General features: G+C 45.1%; 1 protein-coding gene across 1 annotated transcript; it reads left to right on the forward strand.

Annotated features, from left to right (window-relative positions):
* Positions 1 to 2,803: 2,803 nt before the first annotated feature.
* Positions 2,804 to 20,168, forward strand: LOC311241150 (macrophage-expressed gene 1 protein-like). The gene is made up of 2 exons (XM_084329876.1): positions 2,804 to 3,360; positions 16,853 to 20,168. Exons 1-2 carry the CDS (start codon positions 2,899 to 2,901, stop codon positions 18,551 to 18,553), a joined length of 2,163 nt encoding a protein of 720 aa, XP_084186002.1. The 5' UTR covers positions 2,804 to 2,898; the 3' UTR covers positions 18,554 to 20,168.
* The last annotated feature ends 1,482 nt before the right edge of the window (positions 20,169 to 21,650 follow it).

Raw genomic sequence — 21,650 nt, forward strand, 5'->3', positions numbered from 1 at the left:
AATCACTTGACCTCCCTTAATCCTGTACATTTGGCTATAAACCACTCCAACTTTACTATCAACATGTTTCCCAGGTTAAACACATCATTTCAGTAATATTTGTAGTTTAATCTGGTTTAAATTGAACATAGAAAAATACATTTCTAATGTGTCCTAATTTCTAAACCGTATCTCCTTCCTCCTGTCTGTTTGTGCCCCAACAGAAGTTGGAGCTTTTCACACTCTGAGAGAAACAGCTGCTGAGCTTGCTTGCATGCAAATGCCTTGGTCTCCCTTTCCAGCTACTCACAGCATTTCCTGATTACTTGCATTAGTTACAGAATGAGTTATTCTTAAAAGATATATACTTTATCCCACATTATACTTTGAAGATGTAATGTTTTAAATTACTTTTTTAAAAGGCTTGATTCAACCAGAAGCTTTATTTCATGATTATATCTTACGTGATTTTCAAGAGCAGTCTAGCTGCTCACACAACACTGCGTTGATACAGATGTTTATCACATATACATGTGATTTGAATGTTATCACCGTCATTGGCCGAACCATTGTTTGAGTCTTCAGGGGTGAATCATATCCCTTGGTTTCTTCTGTTGTGTGTTGCTTTGAAGCTTACTGAGGTGTCTGTATACAAAATTGGTTTCTGTGGAGACATCCTGGCTCGCATGACCTGGGACAACTGGTCCCCTTTATTGATTTAGCTGTTTGGTCACTGGAGGATTTTCTCTAAATGGCTTCCTCCTGAATTCCCAATTTAGAGGTAATAGTTATTTAAGAATATGTATAATTTTAACAGTCAAATTATACTACAACTTCTGTTTTCCGCACCCTCTGCTTGGAATAGCCTATAGAATAAGCTTAAACTCCAGGACCTAGTTACCGTTGGTGAATGTAAAGCCATTGTACAGTCTATGGAATATGAGACTATTGATATATTAGTTGCAAATGTTTTAATTGATACTATGATATATAATTTATATATAAATATAATAATATGATTGTATTTTTCCTCTGCACTTGTAGCTCGACTTGTAGCCTTGATGTGAGTCTTACAGTAAGTTGTGCAGGACGTTTTGGGAGGCAGGTGCTCATCCAAAAAGAAAGGGCACTCTCTCTCTCTCTTACTCTCTCACTCTCTCTCTCCCTCTCTCTCTTAGTCTCTCTCTCTCTCTAACTCTCACTTACTCTCTCACTCTCTCTATTACTCCATCTCTCTCACTCTCTCATCTCTCTCTCTCTCTCTCTCTCTCTCTCTCTCTCTCTCTCTCTTAGTCTCTCTCTCTTACTCTCACTCTCTCTCACACTCCCTCTCTCTCTCTCTTACTCTCTCTCTCTCTTTATTACTCTCATTATGTCAGTGCATTACCTCGTGCCCCAGGACTCCAGCAGAATGTCAGTGCATTACCTTGTGTCAGTTTCTCTGTGTGCTTAATAACCACACTGTGTGGCAGTGAAAGGGTTAACCTTATGTAGTGTGGTTGTGAATGGGTTAACCGTATGTAGTGTGGTGGTGAAAGGGTTAACCTTCTGTAGTGTGGTAGTGAAAGGGTTAACCATTTGTCGTGTGGCAGTGAAAGGGTTAACCTTCCGTATTGTCGCAGTGAAAGGGTTAACCATTTGGTAGTGTGGTTGTGAAAGGGTTAACCGTATGTAGTGTGGTGGTGAAAGGGTTAACCTTCTGTAGTGTGGTAGTGAAAGGGTTAACCATTTGTCGTGTGGCAGTGAAAGGGTTAACCTTCCGTATTGCTGCGGTGAAAGGGTTAACCATTTGGTAGTGTGGTAGTTTAAGAGCTGACTAAAGGATATTTCAGTTCAATGACCTGAAACTTGTATGACAAAAACACAAAGAAACGACATCCCCGCTTTAAAAACCTCACATGGTGAATCATAAGGAAATGATGTTCACGAGGTACAGGGATGAGGAAGGGATTTGACATTCACAGACATTTTTATTTGATTTCTTTCATGTTTTATATATACAATTTTAGTTTTTAGTTTAGCATATTATATATACATTTGTTTAAATGAGTACACTCATTTGAGTAGTGGAAAAGGGGTAGGATTAAATAAGTGTATACTTCTTCCTACTCCTTTTCGAACATGTAAATTGAGTTGTTTTGCTTTTGTTTATTTTCTTCTTTTTTTCCATTTAATTTCTTGAGATCAATGATTTGTTTTGATTTTATATTGTTTGTATTTATTTACATGTTCGAAATAAAGATTTCAAATAAAATCAAATCAATGGTCATTCAGGGTTGAGGAAGCAGATGATGACTGTATCACTAATGCTGTATTACATTATCTTGACATGGTATAGCAAGGGTTAATGCTGTATTACATTATCTTGACATGGTATAGCAAGGGTTAATGCTGTATTACATTATCTTGACATGGTATAGCAAGGGTTAATGCTGTATTACATTATCTTGACATGGTATAGAAAAGGATTAGGCAATAGAGATGTGAACAAAAACTGCTCTTTCATTCTTTCCACAGGATTTCGTTTTTATTGAATTGTTTTCTTTTCTTATTTGCCTCAGTCACATGCAGAACAAATCTGAGTCAACAGCACAGAGTAAAATCGAAACCAAGAAAATGTCTTCAGCCCTCAGATAAGAGGAACCATGGCTTATTTATGATCTGATACTGATACGAAATGTCCCATTTGGATTGGTTGGTGTGACCGTGTGGGCCGCACAGAGTAAAATCGAAACCAAAAGCCAAACCAGTCACGTGTGCGGCGTGCTAACTCTCTTGGTTGGTGTGGGCCGCATGCCATTCTTATCTCCAAGACAAGGCCCTCTCTGGGTCGACGTACATGTCATACATCAGTGAGAGGAACCTGAGCTTCATGCAGTATTTCTTCAGATAGAAGACAGTCCTCGTCGCAGCACAGCCATGGCTCTGAGGCCGGCGACGGCTCTACTGGTTCTCTCTCTCCTCCAGGTCTGCTCCCTTCACCCTCTCCGGCGGCGGCCCACCAACGGGCTCCGACAGTGCCGCGCCTCCCCCGACCTCTCCGTCCTCCCGGCTCTGGAGGTGCTGCCGGGAGGGGGCTGGGACAACCTGAGGAACCTGGACATGGGTCGGGTGATGAACTTCAGCTACTCCCAGTGCCAGACCACCGAGGACGGCCTCTACCTCGTCCCGGACGAGGTGTTTGTCATCCCCCGGAAGGAGACGGGCGTGGAGACCAACTCCGAGATCATGCGCTCTTGGCTGGAGCAACAGAGCTCCATGTCGTTCACCATCAACGCGGACGTGACCTTCTATTCCGCGCTCAACGCCAAGTTCTCCATAGAGAACCAGAGGATGAAGACTCACCAGGTCGGAGATTCGTCAACCACAGCCAGAGTGCAGGTGACTTCAGACTGGCCATGATTATGATTAACGTTATGGGGATAAACATTTGAGTCCTTCAGACAAAGAACCTTATGTCTTACTCTTTCTCTATCTTACTCTCATTCTCTCTTTCTCTATTACTCTCTCTCTCTCTCTCTCTCTCTCTCTCTCTCTCTCTCTCTCTCTCTCCTCTCTCTCTGTATATATATATATATTACTCTCTCTCTCTTACTCTCTCCTCTATTACTCTCTCTTGCTCTCTCTTTCTTTCTCTCTCTCTCTCTCTCTCTCTCTCTCTCTCTCTCTCTCTCTCTCTCTCTCTCTCTCTCTCTCTCTCTATTAAGTTCTCTGTTTTAAGTTTTCAGATAAACATTGTTTTCTAATCAACCTAATTATGTAATGATGGTAAGTTGGAGTGTTGTGTACATTCACCGTTAATCCTTGTACCCATGCATGAGATCAAACAGCATGCCCCCCCCCACACTCATTAATATAATATATATATAATAGTAGCAGCAGTTTTTTTTATTCAGTCATCACACACAATACAATATGCACATCATTCCATGTCAACAGGTTTTGATTCTGTCAGTGACTGAACAGGTTCAGGCTGAAACCTAATGCGTGTCAGAATGCAGGTAGGTGAATTCCAATGGTTGAAGGCAATCACAGAGACAGAGAGTGTTTACTCTTGAACAGGTTCGACTTTAATAGTAAGAACACAGAGTAAATTCTAAGAGAGAACAAGTGCTAAAAGCACAAGTGTAAGATAAGGTAAAGCTTATTGGAGGTCCAGAGTAGAACCGTCCGCGTTATCCCCGAACGCAATTAGTGAAGACCTGACAATGGACAAGCAGAAGAGAGGTATGTTAAATAGAGACAAAATACCAACATTCCACACACACCCCCGTGACAGCCAATCAGGAACCACCCCTAAGTGACAGCACTAATTGACAGGGAAATGACAGGTGACAAGCCCAGTGGCAAATGCCAGGAATGTGGGTGGTCACCGACCGAGGTCGGTGTCCAGAACGTAACAGTACCCTCCCCCGACGAACGGCACCAGACGTTCACCTAGGAGCCTCGGGATTCAGCCGCCGGAAATCAACGATCAGGCTGGGATCTAAAATATCCCTTTGAGGCACCCAAGAACGCTCTTCTATCCCGTACCCCTCCCAATCCACCAAGAACTGAAACCCCCTACCCCTCCGCCTACAACCCAGTATCCTCCGCACCGTGTAAATGGGTTGACCGCCAATAAACCGGGGCGGAGGAACCACAGGCAGTGGCGGGGCCAAAGGCGATGAGAGGAATGGCTTCAACAGGGACACATGAAACGTCGGATGAACCCTCATAGAGCTCGGAAGTCGTAGCTTGTAAGCCACTGGATTAACCCGATGAATCACTTTAAATGGTCCTATAAAGCGAGGAGCCAGCTTCTTGGACTCCACCCGGAGAGGGAGATCCCGGGTGGAAAGCCAAACCCGCTGCCCTGGACGGTAAACTGGAGCCGGCCGACGCTTACGGTTAGCCTGCCGTTGGGTACTAACCGAAACCTTCTGTAGCGCCTTCCGAACCTGTTTCCACGTCCTGCGACAGCGAGCCACATGTGCCTGGGCCGAGGGCACCTCCGCCTCCTGCTCCTGCTCGGGAAACAGAGGAGGTTGAAAACCATACTGGCACTGAAAGGGAGACATACCGGTAGAAGAGGAGAGAAGGGTATTATGCGCGTACTCAGCCCAAGCCAACCTCCTACTCCACGTTGCCGGACTACCGGCAACGTAACACCTCAAGACCCCCTCCAAATCCTGGTTGACCCTCTCCGTCTGCCCGTTCGACTGTGGATGGAACCCAGACGACAGACTGACAGAGGCGCCGAGGCCGGCGGCAAACGCCTTCCAGAACCTGGAGGCGAACTGAGGACCCCGGTCCGACACGATATCTACTGGCAGCCCGTGGACCCGAAAGACATGCTGTATAATTAAATCAGCAGTCTCCCGGGCCGAAGGAAGCTTGGGGAGAGGGACAAAGTGAGCCGCCTTAGAGAACCGATCCACCACCACCAAAATGGTGGTGAATCCATCGGAAAGGGGAAGACCAGAAATAAAGTCCAGAGATATGTGTCCCCAGGGTCGTTTAGGAATAGGAAGTGGTCGGAGGAGACCCGCCGGTGCCCGTCGAGAGGTCTTACTACGTGCGCACACCGGACAGGCCGCCACAAAGGAACGCGTATCCCCCTCCACTGTCGGCCACCAGAACCTCCTACGGATAAATTCCAGGGTCCTGGTTGCCCCTGGGTGGCTGGTGAGGGATGACGCATGTGCCCACTGTAGCAAGCGTGAGCGCGCCACCTTGGGAACATACGACCGTCCCGGAGGACCCCCACCAGGATCGGGCTCCCGCGTTAGCGCCGACCTTACCACCTTCTCTATGCCCCAAGACACGGGTGCCAAAATCAAGGCCGGTGGAATAATGGGATGGGGCTGCTCCTCCCGCCCAGGAAGATCAAACTGGCGCGACAACGCGTCAGGTTTGATATTCTTGGAGCCGGGTCTATAGGAGATGGTATATCGAAATCGTGTGAAGAACAACGTCCACCTGGCCTGGCGAGCGTTAAGGCGTTTAGCCCCTTGGATGTAAGCCAAGTTCTTATGATCAGTCCAAACAATGAAAGGATGTGCCGCCCCCTCCAACCAATGTCTCCACTCCTCCAGTGCCAATTTGATCGCCAATAACTCCCGATTACCCATGTCGTAATTACGCTCGGCTGGTGACAGACGGCGAGAAAAAAAAAGCACACGGGTGCACTTTCCCATCCTTTAAGCATCTCTGAGAGAGCACCCCCCCCACCGCGACATCAGAGGCATCCACCTCCACAATGAACGGAACCTCCGCGTCATGGCGGATCAATACAGGAGCGGATGTAAAACGACGTTTAAGATCGCAGAAGGCCGACTCAGCCCTAGGCGACCATTCAAAGCCAGGGAGAGAGGCCTTAGTGAGAGCTGTTAAGGGATTGGCTAAGGCGCTAAAATTGCGAATAAAGCGCCTGTAAAAATTTGCAAAGCCCAAAAAACGTTGTAACCCCTTGAGCGACGAAGGCCGTGGCCAGTCCAAAACTGCACTCACCTTGGCTGGATCCATGCGCAGATCGCCCTTCGTCAACACAAAGCCCAGGAAGGACACGGTGTCCGTGTGAAACACACACTTCTCAGCCTTAACGAATAGTTGATGCTTGAGGAGACGGTCTAGCACCTCCCGAGCGTGCATTTGGTGTTGCACCATATCGCGAGAAAAAATCAGGATATCATCTAAGTAGACAAACACCGACACCCCAATCAAGTCTTGCAGCACGTCGTTAACCAGGGCTTGGAAGACTGCCGGAGCATTAGCCAAACCAAAGGGCATGACCAAATACTCATAGTGCCCATTGGGTGTGTTAAATGCAGTCTTCCACTCGTCTCCCTCTCTAATCCTGACCAGGTTGTATGCATTACGTAAGTCAAGTTTAGAAAAGACCTGTGCCCCCTGTAAGCACTCAAAGGCCGTGTCCATGAGGGGTAAAGGATATCGGTTCTTGATGGAAACGTCATTCAATCCCCTATAATCAATGCATGGGCGCTGATCCCCATCCTTTTTATCAACAAAAAAGAAGCCAGCGCCGGCAGGGGAAGTGGAAGGGCGTATGTGCCCCGCAAGCAATGCCTCCTCTATGTAGGTGTTCATGGCCAAGGTTTCGGGGCGTGAGAGAGAGAACATTCGCCCGCGAGGCGGGGAGGTACCGGGTAGAAGATTAATGGGACAGTCGTATGATCTATGAGGCGGAAGTGCTTTAGCACGCGTCTTGCTAAAAACGTCCGCCAGGTCCCAATAGATCTCAGGCACCCCTATTAAATCGGGATTAGAGGGTAGATCAGAATCTGCCACGCTCCCCACCATCCTGGAGAAAGAGGGAGGAGACAAAAGAGAAGAGGGGGGGGGAGACAAGGGTTTGGGCAAACTCACGCTGACGATCGACTTGACGTCGGCCGCCGTTGAGAGTTCGCCCGTGCTCCAATTAATGACACGAACACATGACGACAACCAGGGATGACCCAACACCATGACAGAATAGGGGGAAAAGATGACAAAAAAAGTAACCCATTCCCACTCCCCACCCTCCACCCGGATGTGTAAGGGAACTGTGCGCTGGGTGACGCTCCCACTGCCCAGGGGCCGACCGTCCAGGGCATAGACTGGTAAGGGAACCCCTAAATCCTCCACTGGGGTTCCCCACTCCTTCACCAATCCCACGTGAATAAAATTGCCCGCCGCCCCTGAGTCAATGAGAGCCTTAGTTCCCCTAATGTCACCCCCACAGTTGATCGCCACCTCAAAAAATGTACGAGAATCCGTGGTTTTGGCAGGAATGAGCCCACCTGCTGGCGCCCTCTCGAGGCCCAACGGCGCACCTTCCATCCCCGATTGGCGCCGAGCCGATACAGCCTGGACCCGACAGCTGCCGAAGCGGTGACCGGTGCGGCCGCACCGGAAGCAGCGTCGCTCTTTGATGAAGCGCTGCCTCTCGTCGTCCGAGAGCGACAGCGCTCCAAGTTGCATGGATTCATCACCCAGTGGCCCACTCGTGTAATGCATGGAATTATCAACACCAGGAGAAGAAGGAAAACATACCTGGGGCTGGGTGTTGTTGACATGCTCCTTCTCCCTCTCCCGGTGCCGATTATCCATCTTGATGGTGGTGTTGATCAGCACTTCCAGCTGCTCGGGGATCTCACGCGCGGAGAGAGCATCTCGCATCCGCGCTGAGAGTCCCCTGACGAACAGAACCACGCAGACGTTCTCCGCCCAAGCTGTCTCCCGAGCCAAGATCCGAAAATTGATAGCATAAGCTGCGACCGTGCGGAGGCCCTGCCGGCAGTCGAGAAGACGACCACCAGCCTCGAAGATCGAGAGTACCCGGGAAGTATCGAATACTCTTCTCAATTCCCGGGTAAAGGCGTCCAGACTGTCGCAGATTATCGCCCCTGCCTCTAATTCCGCCGTAGCCCAGGAGAGAGCTTGGCCGGTGAGCAGTGTGATAATATACGCTACCTGCGCTGTCTCCGATGGAAATGATCGTGGTTGCAGCCGGAAAACGAGTAGACACTGGGTGATGAATTCCCGACAACCATCCGGTGATCCGTCATAGCGAGCGGGCGCCTGCAGATGTGGTTCGCGGGACCGCTCCTGGACCCCGAACACCCCCCGACTTTCCTCTGCGTGGAGCGCTGCTTCCCCCGCCGCCGACTGCACACCAGCCACTCCTTCTTGGGCTTGTCGGGCTGTGGCCAACGCCGACTGCGCCACCGCTTGGGATGATCCGACGACCCCATTGAGTCGGATTAACTCGGCGCTGACCAGCTGCTGATGTTCCTCCATCCGTGTCTGGGCTGCTCCCTGCGTCCGGAGCATCTCCATGATGGCCTCCATGGAATTCTGATGGTCAGGTCTTCTGTCAGAATGCAGGTAGGTGAATTCCAATGGTTGAAGGCAATCACAGAGACAGAGAGTGTTTACTCTTGAACAGGTTCGACTTTAATAGTAAGAACACAGAGTAAATTCTAAGAGAGAACAAGTGCTAAAAGCACAAATGTAAGATAAGGTAAATGGGAGCTTATTGGAGGTCCAGAGTAGAACCGTCCGCGTTATCCCCGAACGCAATTAGTGAAGACCTGACAATGGACAAGCAGAAGAGAGGTATGTTAAATAGAGACAAAATACCAACATTCCACACACACCCCCGTGACAGCCAATCAGGAACCACCCCTAAGTGACAGCACTAATTGACAGGGAAATGACAGGTGACAAGCCCAGTGACAAATGCCAGGAATGTGGGTGGTCACCGACCGAGGTCGGTGTCCAGAACGTAACAAATGCGTATATATATACCTGTCCTATATTCTTATCAAAGTAAGCAAATTAAACAAAAACTAAGGAAATCACAAAATAAAACATATTCACATTTGTAACCTTCAAAAATAGCTATACAAACCAAAAGGGAATTTCTCATTCTTAAATGTATATCAGCATTGTTCCACAAGCTAACCCCAACAATAGAAATACATCTCCTTTTAATCCCTGTCTTAGATTTTTTAACAGTTTTACAAATGTCTCTCAAACCAGATGTTCTTTCCTGTATTGAAAGAATTCTTTGCATACAGTCCAGGAGTAACTTTGCTTTAGCTCTGTACATTATTTGCATTATTTTATAATAAACCGAATCATTAATAACTTTATAAACAGTGGATTTGTGTGGTCATAGTAAGCAGCCTTATAATGCTCCGAATGAGCCACTTTTGCAGTAAGACTATTGGATTTACAGTCTTTTTAAATGTCAACCATCGTACTTCCACACAGTATGTAAGGAAGTGTAAGTGAGCAGTAAATTATATACAAGGTCTTATAGTTTAATATATCCTTTATACAGATTTATACACAATTGCTACTGACTTTGAAATTCTTCCTTGAATATAGTTAATAATTGTTTCCATATTCATTTCTGATCAATAACTACCCCTAGAAATGTTTATCTCAGAAACTTAAAATTGTAACATCACAGGTTTTAAATATCCCCATCTATTTCTTTTCGATGACCAAAAACCATGAATTTAGTTTTCTTGATATTAAGAAACTTTATTTATTTTTTTTAAACTTTGGCCATTCCCCTGGCTCTTTTATACGTTTATCGCATTTATTCTGGTCAAGGATGACCGACAGAAACAGGCTGAAAGGGTTCAGATGGGGGGGAAGACACTCTGGGAAAGGCACGGCTGCAGTCCGGGATTCGAACTCGCTAAACCCCAGATCCGTGACGAGCACGGTTGTCCCCGGCGCCGAAATAGCGCTCGAGGTACGTGGTGAGCTACTGGAGCTCCCCTTTAAGAAACTTTATTAAAGGAAAACTCCAACATTTTGGGAAATTAGCTTATTCGCCATCTACCCTGGAGTTAGACAAGAAGATACATACCTTTTTCTTCTCTGTGCATGCAGTAGGAGTATGAAGACATGCACCGTTAGCCTAGCTTAGCGTCAGTCACTGGAAGTAGGTTCCTCCATTAGCCTAGTTCCAAACGTCTTCCTACTCCTACTGCATGCACAGAGAAGAAAAAGGTTTGCATACCGCCCAAAAGGTCCACGGAGGACGCCATAGCCCATGTGCTGCACACAGCAGCATCACACCTGGACAAGAGGCAGGGGAACTATGTGAGAATGCTGTTCATCGACTACAGCTCAGCATTCAATACCATAGTCCCCTCCAAACTCATAGCCAAGCTCAGGGACCTGGGCTTGAACTATGACCTCTGCCAGTGGGTCTTGGACTTCCTGACGGGCAGACCCCAGGTGGTGAGAGCAGGCAACTGCACCTCCTCATCCATCACTCTCAACATAGGGGCCCCCCAGGGCTGTGTTCTGAGTCCCCTCCTCTACTCCCTGTACACACATGACTGTGTGGCACAGCGGAACAACAACACAATCATCAAATTTGCTGACGACACAGTAGTGGTGGGCCTGATCTCTGCAAACGACGAGAGGGGCTACCTGGAGGAGGTCAAGGTTCTAGCGGGATGGTGTCAAGAGAACAGCCTCTGTGGACTTTAGGAGGTCGGGGGTCAGGGACTACAGCCCCCTCAGCATCGACGGGGCACCGGTTGAGAGAGTGAACAGTTTTAAGTACCTCAGAGTCCACATATCCGAGGACTTGACATGGACCACATACATTGACAGTGTTGTGAAGAAGGCACGGCAATGCCTCTACTTCCTCAGACGCCTAAGGAAGTTCCAAGTCAGTCAGAAGATCCTTAAGAACTTCTACTCATGCACAATAGAGAGCATACTGACTGGCAATATCACCTCCTGGTTTGGGAATAGCACCACACAAGACCGTAGCAGACTATAGAGAGTGGCCCGCTCAGCCGAACGCACAATTGGAGGGGGGCTTCCCACTCTCCAGGGCATTTACAACAAGCGGTGCATGGGCAAGGCTAAGAGAATTATCAAAGACTCGAGCCACCCAAACAACTGCCTCTCTGAACTGCTGCGGCAGCGATACAGGAGTCTCATGGCAAGCACAGAAAGACTCAGAAGAAGCTTCTATCCCCAGGCCATCAGGATGCTCAACGAACAATAACACTATGTAACAACCATCAAATGCACTCACAGCACACACATCCACATGCACACACTCACTTGAAACATACAACTCACTACAGCACCCACTTTAACCACTTTAGTACACCTAAGCACACTTTACCATATAGAACAACTACAAGTCAGTAATCCCCAGCAATTCTGGAAAGAAAGAAATAAACTAGGCCCCAAAAAAAACCAGACAGTCCCAATGGAGATTGTATTGGATAACGGTGAATCATGTTTTGAAACTGAGCAGATTCTGAAAAAGTGGGAAACCGACTATAGTAGTCTGTATGCTTGTAGTAGTCACCCTTTATTTGATGATGGTTTCCTGACAGAAATATGTAAGTTAAAATGTGAGGCCGAACTTGGGATGAGCAATAGCCCTACAGGTTGTGAATTATTAAATAGTGACATTACGTTAGACGAGGTACAGAGTGTAGTGGACAGAGCGAAACTGAAGAAAGCTATGGGTATTGAGGAGTTGTCGAACGAGGTCCTTAAAACTCCCTATCTGCTGAATGTATTACACTGTTTATATCAAACTTGTTTTAACACAGGCACCATCCCCTCGATATGGAACAAGTCCATTATTAAGCCCATCCCCAAATCTGCAAAAGCTGACCCTAGAGTCCCACTAAATTACAGAGGTATTAGTTTGATCAGTACAGTTTATAAATTATACTCAAGTGTTCTTTTTTTTTTAAACTTTATTTTTTTAGCGTTTATCGCTTTCCTGGTCAAGCATGACCGACAGTTGTAGGGTGAAACGGGAGAGAGAGCAGGGGGAGACATTCGGCAAATGACGGCGAGTCCGGGAATCGAACTCGGAGTCAACCAGATCCCTGACGCAGCACGGAGTTCCGCGACGCAGCGCGGTAACATGGTGTGCTACTGGAGCACCCCTCAAGTGTTCTTAATAATAGATTAAATAAATACTTAGAATATAATGAAATGTTGGTGGATGAGCAGAATGGGTTTAGGGCTAAGAGAGCTTGTATTGATCATGTTTTTGTTTTATCATCGGTGGTGAGAGCCAGATTGGACGAGGGCAAGAATACATTTGTTTGTTTTGTTGACTTTAAAAAAGCCTTTGACTGGATTAATAGAGAGCTTTTGGACTATAAATTAATCTGTTCTGGTATTGATGGTCTATTTTATAAGGCTATCAAAAGCCTGTATAAGGCCCCATCTGCCTGTCTGCAGCTGAATGAGGTTAGGACCGGCTGGTTCTCCACCCCATTCGGTGTAAAACAGGGAGATGTGCTTTCTCCTACTTTATTCGCCCTTTATGTTAATGACCTGGCGCAAGAAATCAAGCAAGCCAATCTTGGTATTCCAATAGATAATATAATCCTAAGTATTTTATTGTACGCTGATGATATTGTTTTGTTTGCAGAAAATGAAGCAAATTTACAAAACATGTTGAATATTATGAGTTCTTGGTGCATGAAATGGAGACTTGCGATTAACAGTGAAAAAACACAGATTATGCACTTCAGGAAAAAACACGAACAGCAGAGTAGCCATAAGTTTCAATTTGGACCAACGCCCCTGATTTACACACATTCTTATAAATATCTTGGTTTCACCTTTAATGAGTAGGCCTACATGTATGTGCTTCATAGAAGGAAGGAAAATAATGTCTGAGTCAGCAGGAAGGGCGCTAGGGGGCGTGTTGAGTAAAATGAAAGTGTGCACTGACCTTGGGTTTTCAACATTTACACAATTATTTGATTCAATGGTGGGTTCTGTTTTATTTTATGCTGCTGGAGTATGGGGTTTTGATGATGCACCTGAATGTAATGCGATCCAGAACCGGGCCATAAGATTTTTAGGAGTCCATAAATACACACCAAAAGGGGCTATAGAAGGGGACATGGGGTGGGACTCTTGCTTGGTCAAACAAAAAGGTGAAATGGTGAGGTTATGGAACCGCCTAGTCCAGCTGCCAAATGGCAGGGTGACAAAAAAGATTTTTAATTGGGACAGAGCACACGGTCATCCCTGGTCAAGAGAGATGTCCATGATTTTTTCTTGCGTGGCCTAATGGTTAGAGAAGCGGGTTTGTGGCCGGAAGGAAAAATCTGCCGCTGAAGTGCCCTTGAGCAAGGCACTTAACCCCCAACTGCTCCAGTGGAGTTGCTCAGTGGCCAATGGTGTCAGACTGTGGTTGTACTGAGCAGCTCCCAGGTATGAATGGAACTGTGTGAATGTGAAGCAGGGCATAGCTGAAAAAGAGCATCTGTGCTCAGCGAACCTACCCTGGGTAAATAAAGGTTAAACAAATATGCACACATATTGCAAATATGCACGCATGTATCGCCAAGACTCGCATCACCAACATGGATAATGCCAGATTCAAAAACTTGGTTTCATTTTGTTGATACATTCAAAATGAAACTTCGTATAGAGGGGATTGTGGCTATGTCCTCTTATCAGGAAATACTGTTTACTGTCATAAAAAAAACGATTTCTCGCCTAGTTTTGGTATAACATGTAGTATAAACCCGGTTATGAATGATATATCAACAAACCCTTCTATAGAAAGAAGCATAATATGGATGGGAAGTAATGTGGAAAGTTTGGTGTGTGTGGTACTAGGGAAATGGAGTTCCAAGACTTTGTGTGTAAGTAAAATGCATAAAAACTAGTTTTTCAGAAAACAACCTCAAAGTTTTGTATTGTAAAATGCCATATATTTTTTTAAACAGCTATTTACAAACACAACACCCAATCAAACCATTAGTAATAGACAACCTAAACACATGCCTGATAACTGAATAACACAATAATAATTATGTTATTGAACTGAACAGAACTACACACAGGCTACAAACAGTGTAGTAACAGTGTAGTACCCCCTAATAGGCAAAATAAATATTTGAATAGATATCACTATGAAACTTTCCCAGTTTGTTATGTACAGAACGCGAACCCAGAACTGGAAATCCATTGGAGGGGAACAGGGAACAACGTAACAATAAATATGTAACAACAACAAATATGTATCGCATATTTCTCCAATTTTCTCTATAGTATCAAAAGCCTTCTGCAGGTCAATATAAATACCAATAGAAGACTCATCAATTTCAACTGACTTTGTTATTTCTTCTACTATCTCAATTACTGCATAGGTAGTAGTTATATTTTCCATAAACCCACATGGTGTCCACTGAATATTTTGTATTTGCCAAAGAAAAGATCCAGTTGTTTCACAAATAATTCCTCTAATATTTATTTTTTATTGAGGAAGTATAGGGACACCGGTCTATAATTGTCCATTTGATGCTTATCTCCATTTTTAAATATTGGAATTACCTTAGCTGATTTCATATTATTAGGAAAAACACCTATTTGAAAAGACAGATTGCATATACAAGTCAATGGAGTTTATATCAGTTGATGTTTTGTTTTAAAAATGTTAACGGATCAATTTGACCCAAACACCACATAAGGGATAAAGACGGCAAAGGGCGAGCACTTTTGGTTGATGTACCACATTCAACCTTTTGGTGAGTTGAGACAAGAATTCGCTGTCAACAAAATTTCAAAACTGACTTAAACTTGGGGCGGCTGGGTGGCGCAGCGGACATTGCGCTCGTCACCAACGCAAGAGACACCGGGTTCGAATCCGGCTGTCGGCGTTGCCTCCGGCTTGGGCCGGCCGTCATACTAACTCAATTGGCAGAGTTAGAGGGTGGAAGTCGATGGGTGGTAATCTGGTCGTTGTGAACAGCGACTCCTACAGGTCGGGTTGGGGCGCCTGAACAGCAAAGTCAGGAAAATGGCAAGGGTAGCGTGAGCCTCCCACACGTTACACCTCGCCAATGAGAGTCCGCGCTGGCAGGTGAAAAGATGTGACAGGCTGCCTCCACATGTAGGACATGTGATGCAAGGCTTCTATCCTCCCTACAACCGGCCAGTGGGGGGCATATGCGAGCAACGATCAGGACAGGGGAGGGAGACTTGGCACGAGAGTTAAATTGGGATGGGGAGAGAAATCACAGAAAAAGGAGGAGAAAAAGTAAAAAAAAAAAAAAAAAAAAAAAACAGACTTAAACTTCAGATGTGGATCGGTAGAGTCCGTTCTCAGCACCATCCACGCCGTTCCTCTTACTGGCCCCCACAGCTCAGGCTAGTTATCCACAAAACTCAACAAAAGGTCAATGGGGCCACTGTCTGTACATGCCCTGGGATAAACGCTGAAACCTATACTTTGGGTGCACAGTGGAGCAGGATTCAGCATGTATTTAAAGGTAGAATCTTTAATGCCATCAAACAGCAACCTCTTGGAAAAAGAGCACCGCTTCGTAATGCACTTTGTTTACATTCTTTGTTTTGGTCTGATGTATGGATTGGAGTTAGCTAAACATAGTAATACATACTATATGAAATTATAAATGAATATATATAATAGCTATGTAGTAATAATAACAACCCCTCCTCTATACCCACTCAACTCCAACCCACATCATCAGACCATAACAAAAAATTTAAACAAAGTGCGGAACCAAGAGGGCATAACAGATTCTACTATAACAGAAGTGTAGATTTGTCTTGCTTTTGTGGCCCATTGTATACATTTAGATGAAGGATTCAGGTCGTCGTTTATTGTTGATCAAACAAGATTTATTGAACTGAAACAAACAAATAATTGAGTGGCAGCAACCCTCATGTTGTGTTAGGAATTGGCACCACTGACCGTTGTTAGCGGGTCAATGTTGACCCGGGGTCTAACTCAGTCCTGACCACTAAAAAGAAAGGAGTAATAACTCAATATAGTTAATACTACATCCTAACTAACATTATATGCATTCATAACCATATAATCCCATTGTAATTTGATTTGATGGCCCCCGAGACACATCATGTCCCTTATTTTTAAGATGAAAATTAGGTTGTTCAATCATAATATACTAAATGTGAAATCCATAGATAATAATGTTTTCTGAATATAATAGAACAATATTAGAATATAACTTCTGAAAAAAAGTTTAGTATATTTATTATTATTTTATTTATTTATATTTAGTATTTTTATAGTATAGTTTTACCTTGCCGGGTCAAGAATGACCCTAACACCACAGTTGTAAAAAAAAATCTGCATATAGCTTCAGCATTTTCAAAATGGTGAAACATAGTTTTGCTGTGCTTATATTATATGTGTTGTGGAGGATATCATAAAGCCTTGTTCTAATCAAATCAACTACATGGTAGTTATTACATATTATAACCTTGAAACGGGTCGCTGGAGACCCTAACACCACATAAGGGTTAAGAAAACAAACAAATACAACAAACCACCAAAGTAATGATTTTGTAACCATTTCTCTCACAGGTTCGAAACTTCCTCTACACAGTCAAGGCGTATCCTGACTTCACCTTGGACGCCCGCTTCACTCACCAAGCAGAGGAGATCGCGGATGCCATTGAAAACAACCAGACCAGACGTGCAACATACCTCTCAGAGAGGATGGTAGTGGACTATGGAACCCATGTGATCACTAGTGTTGATGCCGGGGCCTCGTTAGTACAGGAAGACTACCTCCGCTCATCCTACGTGTCTGATAGTGAGTCGCAAATGTCCTCCCTCACTGTGTCAGCTGGCTTGAACTTTTTCGACAAGCTCAAATTCGACATAAGCAGCAAGAACACAGAACAGAGCTCGGCGCTTCAAACATATCAGTCCAATATTCAGTACTCTTTGACCCAGAGCCATGGAGGTATACCCTTCTTCCCTGGCATCACCCTGGAGAAGTGGCAGGCAAGCACCTATAACAACCTGGTAGGCATTGACCGGTCAGGACTACCGCTACACTACTTCATAAACACAGACACCTTACCTGATCTGCCAGAGCCCACAGTTGGCAAGGTGGCTGAATCAGTAAGTCGGGCTATAGAGAGCTACTACACGGTTAACACCCGCCATGGGTGCGTCAAAGTCGAGTCAGCAAACTTTAACTTCCAGGCCAATGTGGACGACGGGTCGTGTGAGGGCCCTGCCACCAACCTTAGTTTTGGCGGTGTCTACCAGCAGTGTACAAAGCTCAGCCCAGACGCAGACCCGCTTTGCCAGGCCCTGGCCCAGAAGAACCCAAATACAGGCGACTACTCCTGCCTTTCGCCCTACTATCCAACTGTGTTGCGACATGAAGTGAGACAGCAAGGTTACAACTCGTACGAGTGCCACGATGAAAGCTATGCCTGTGGGTTCTTGTGGCTTTTTACCTGTTACTATAAAGTGTGTGCGAACTACTACCGTGTTCGCTCTGCTCTTGTCTACACCTACTGGTGTTCAGTAAAGGGAAAAGCCCCAGAGACCTCCGGCTATCTGTTTGGAGGTCTCTACGGCCCCTCCCTCCTGAACCCCCTGACGAAAGCCAAAAGCTGCCCGCCTTACTTCACTCCAATAAAGCTTCTCTCTGAGGGCCTGATGATCTGCGTGAGTAATGACTATGAAATTGGCCGCACATATTCTGTACCCTTCGCAGGCTTGTTCAGCTGTGAGTCAGCCAACCCCCTGGCGGGGGACCAACGGCGGTGCCCTCCCCAGTTCAGCCAACATCTAGCCGCAGTCAGCGATGGCTGTGATGTTCACTACTGTGTCCAGTCAGGACTGTTCACCGGTGGACAACTGCTGCCAATCCGTCTACCTCCTTTCACTCGACCTCCACTGGTTAGCGTTCTCGCCACCAATACAGTCATGGTCATGACTGAGGAGGACAAGAGCTGGGTAAGAGTCGCTGGGACCCATGCGTGGAAGCTGGCCACGCCCAAGGAAATGGATGACATGGTACGAAGGTTTCACCTAGAATCGAGCCAGATGTCTGGGGGAGCGACGACGGGACTAGCCTTGGGGGTAATTGGTCTGGTGATCCTGGTGATTGTAGGGGTGGCGCTCCTGAAGAGAAGGAGTGGGGTGTGTGCGATTAGGAGAGCCAGGGGCTACGAGGAGATAGGGGGCGAAGACGGGAGTGAGAGAGAACAGATGGACACACAGGGAGCAGAGGCCGTAGAAATAAATGCCATGGAAGTCTAGTCTACTCGGAAACAAAGTAAACATTGCTTAGAGCTCTGTCGCGGCAGCATTATGCAGCAGTAATTCCCCCTCTTTTAACATCGACAACTAGCTCAACTGGTAGCGCCGCCTTGCTGTGGATCCTGCGGTCCGTTGGTGACATGTTCGATTCCCTTAAAAAAATGTTTTAACGTGCATTCTTTCGCCGGTTAAGTTTAGGCATGTTAAGTTTAAGCATGTTAAGTTTAAGCATGGTTTCGGAGTTGGTTAAGGTTAGGGTTAAGGTTAGGCATTGTTTCGGAGTTGGTTAAGGTTAGAAGGGTTAAGTTTAGGCGCTGTTTCGGAGTTGGTTAAGGTTAGAGTTTGTCTTAGAGAATGGCAATATTCTTTCGGAGTTGGTTAAGGTTAAGGTTAAGTTTAGGCATTGTTTCGGAGTTGGTTAAGGTTAGGGTTAAGGTTAGGCATTGTTTCGGAGTTGGTTAAGGTTAGAAGGGTTAAGTTTAGGCGCTGTTTCGGAGTTGGTTAAGGTTAGAGTTTGTCTTAGAGAATGGCAATAGAATGCAGCCTATTTCCGCGCTGCAGCTCTCTCGCGCTGCCGCGGTCACATGGGCGTAGTGGCCAATCAGAGAAACGCTAAACACAAGTAGGTTGCCTAAAATATTCACGCCACCCAGCCATCCTGGCAGCAAGAAATCAACAGCACCTTCCTGTGGTAGATATGTGCAAAGTCATAACATAACATAACCATTCAAACCTTTATTTATTATTTATACTCGAAAGGTTAACTGAGGCTTCCCTCATTTACAGTTATGTCGAGTTTACGGAGACAATCATAAAGCAATCATAAATATATCATATAAATCACAGCATACAATCACAACAATAAGACAACAAGACGAGGGTAGACAAAAGCAAGGATAACAAATTCATTCAAACATGTACAACTTGATCGACAGTGATTAGTGATCAAGGTCTTCAATTCTGCAATAGAGGGGAGAATCTACATTCTTAGCGATTGTTGGAGTTGATTCCTTGAGCTAGGGGCCTCATAATAAAATGCAGATTTACCCTTCTGAACAAACACAGGGGGACCTCAAGGACCATTCATCCCAGAGTGTGAATCTTCTCATAAGGCCTTGCCTTGTTTCTTCAGTGTGCAGTTCATTATAAATCACTGATTACCTTTCAAAATGAGATGTATTGGAGCATGAAAACACCATCCTGTGTTTGGATGTGAATAATGTACTATACTGTAGCTTACATATAGCTGTGCATGTAGCTGTGCAATGGTTTGATATCTGAGCAGAAAGAGATTTGGCTGGGGCATTTAATCCTTTCACTACCACATACAGAAGATTAACATTTCACTACCACTACAGAAAAACAACAGTGTTGTTTTTGAAACACTGCTGCCAACCATTTCCCCTCCGTCTGTAACTGTTTTGATTGATTTTAATTGTTTAATTGATTGACTTTTCTGTTTTTATATCATTTTTGTATCATGTATTGTTCCTCTCGACGTCATTGTAAATGACAGCCTGCCATCAATGATTTCTCGAGATTAAATAAAGATTGAATGAATATAATACATGCTATTATTTCATTGATTTATAAATGCGGAATTTATAATGTGGAATTAACACAACATTATGCATACTTTTGACAATAAATAAAATCAGAATTTGTTCTTACTTGCTTGCCTGGGTAAATAAAGGTTATAGAAATGTAAAAAAAATAATAATAATATAATTTTTTTTAAACCGATACTGATATTTTCCGATATCACATTTTAATGCCGATATCGGCCGATAATATCGGTAGGCCGATAATATCGGACATCCCTAGTAAAAACCCATCATTTTAATTCAGGATAACTGAAATGTAAATAATAAAGTTGAACATGAACAAGAACTATTATTAAATAAATGTATGAATAAATAGGGCGGCTAAGTGGCGCAGTGGGCAAGGCGCTCACCACCTACGCAGGAGATGCTGGGTTCGAGCCCAGCTCTCGGCGTTGCTTCCGGCTTGGCTGGTCGTTCATATAATACAATTGGCAGTATTAGGGGGTGGGAAAGCCGGTGGGTGGGGATCAGACGTTGTCGACAGTGACTCCTACAGGTCGGTTGGTGCGCCTGTACAGCAGAATCAGGAAGCAACGGGGGCAGCGTGAGCCTCCCACGCGTTACTCCTCGCCGCTGAGAGATCGCGCTGTACAGGTGAAAAGATGCGACAGCTGCCTCCCCGTGTACTGGAGGGGACACGTGATGCAAGGCTTGGTCCACATTGCAGCCGACCAGTGGGAGGCATGGTCTAACAACAAAATGGGGAGAAAAAGTAGATCAAAGAAAATTATTATGAATAAATATATGAATCCCAAACCATGTGGGGTATACAAAGATATGTATATTCTTGATTGGTTGATACAGAATGTAGAAGGAAACTTTCTTAACCCATCATAACATCTGAATATAGGTCTGTTTTACTGCAGTGATTGCAAACATGGAGTGGTTAAAGAATATAACATAATATAATACAATACAATATAACATAAGAAGAAGAAGAAGTCTTTATTTGTCATGCAGATTAAAGACACACACATGCAAGATGGCCGACCCACAACAACACACATGCATTGGGTCGCTGATGAAATGTCTCTCTGCTTGACCCATCCCCTCGTCCTCCCCCATCGCTTTGGATAAAAGCATCAGCTAAATGACTAAATGTAAAAGTAATTAATCAAACCCAGGACCTTCTTGCCGTGAAGCGACAGTGTACCACTGTGCCATAACCAAATGTGATAACACAACATAATATAATATAATGTGATATTATAACATAATATAACATCATATAATATAACATAATATAACACAACAGAATATAATATAATATAACATAATATAATATAACATAATATAATATAACATAATATAACATAACAGAATATAATATAACAGGGCGGCCGGGTAGCACAGCGGACCAAGCGTCTGTCTACCACCACAGAGACACTGGTATCGAATCCGGCTGTCAGCGGTGCCTCTGGCTTGGCCGGTCGTCATACTGGCACAATTGGCAGTGTTAGAGGGTGGGAAGCTGGTGGGTGGTAATCTGGTCG

This window comes from Notolepis coatsorum (genome assembly GCF_963971535.1).
Source record: "Notolepis coatsorum genome assembly, chromosome: 14".
Taxonomy (NCBI): Eukaryota; Metazoa; Chordata; class Actinopteri; order Aulopiformes; family Paralepididae; genus Notolepis; species Notolepis coatsorum.

Excerpts from the sequence above, each read along its gene's own strand:
- LOC311241150 (XM_084329876.1), top strand. The coding sequence starts at position 2,899 with ATGGCTCTGAGGCCGGCGACGGCTCTACTGGTTCTCTCTCTCCTCCAG. Across the intron at positions 3,361-16,852 it reads CAACCACAGCCAGAGTGCAG|GTTCGAAACTTCCTCTACAC; the intron begins GTGACTTCAGAC and ends TTTCTCTCACAG.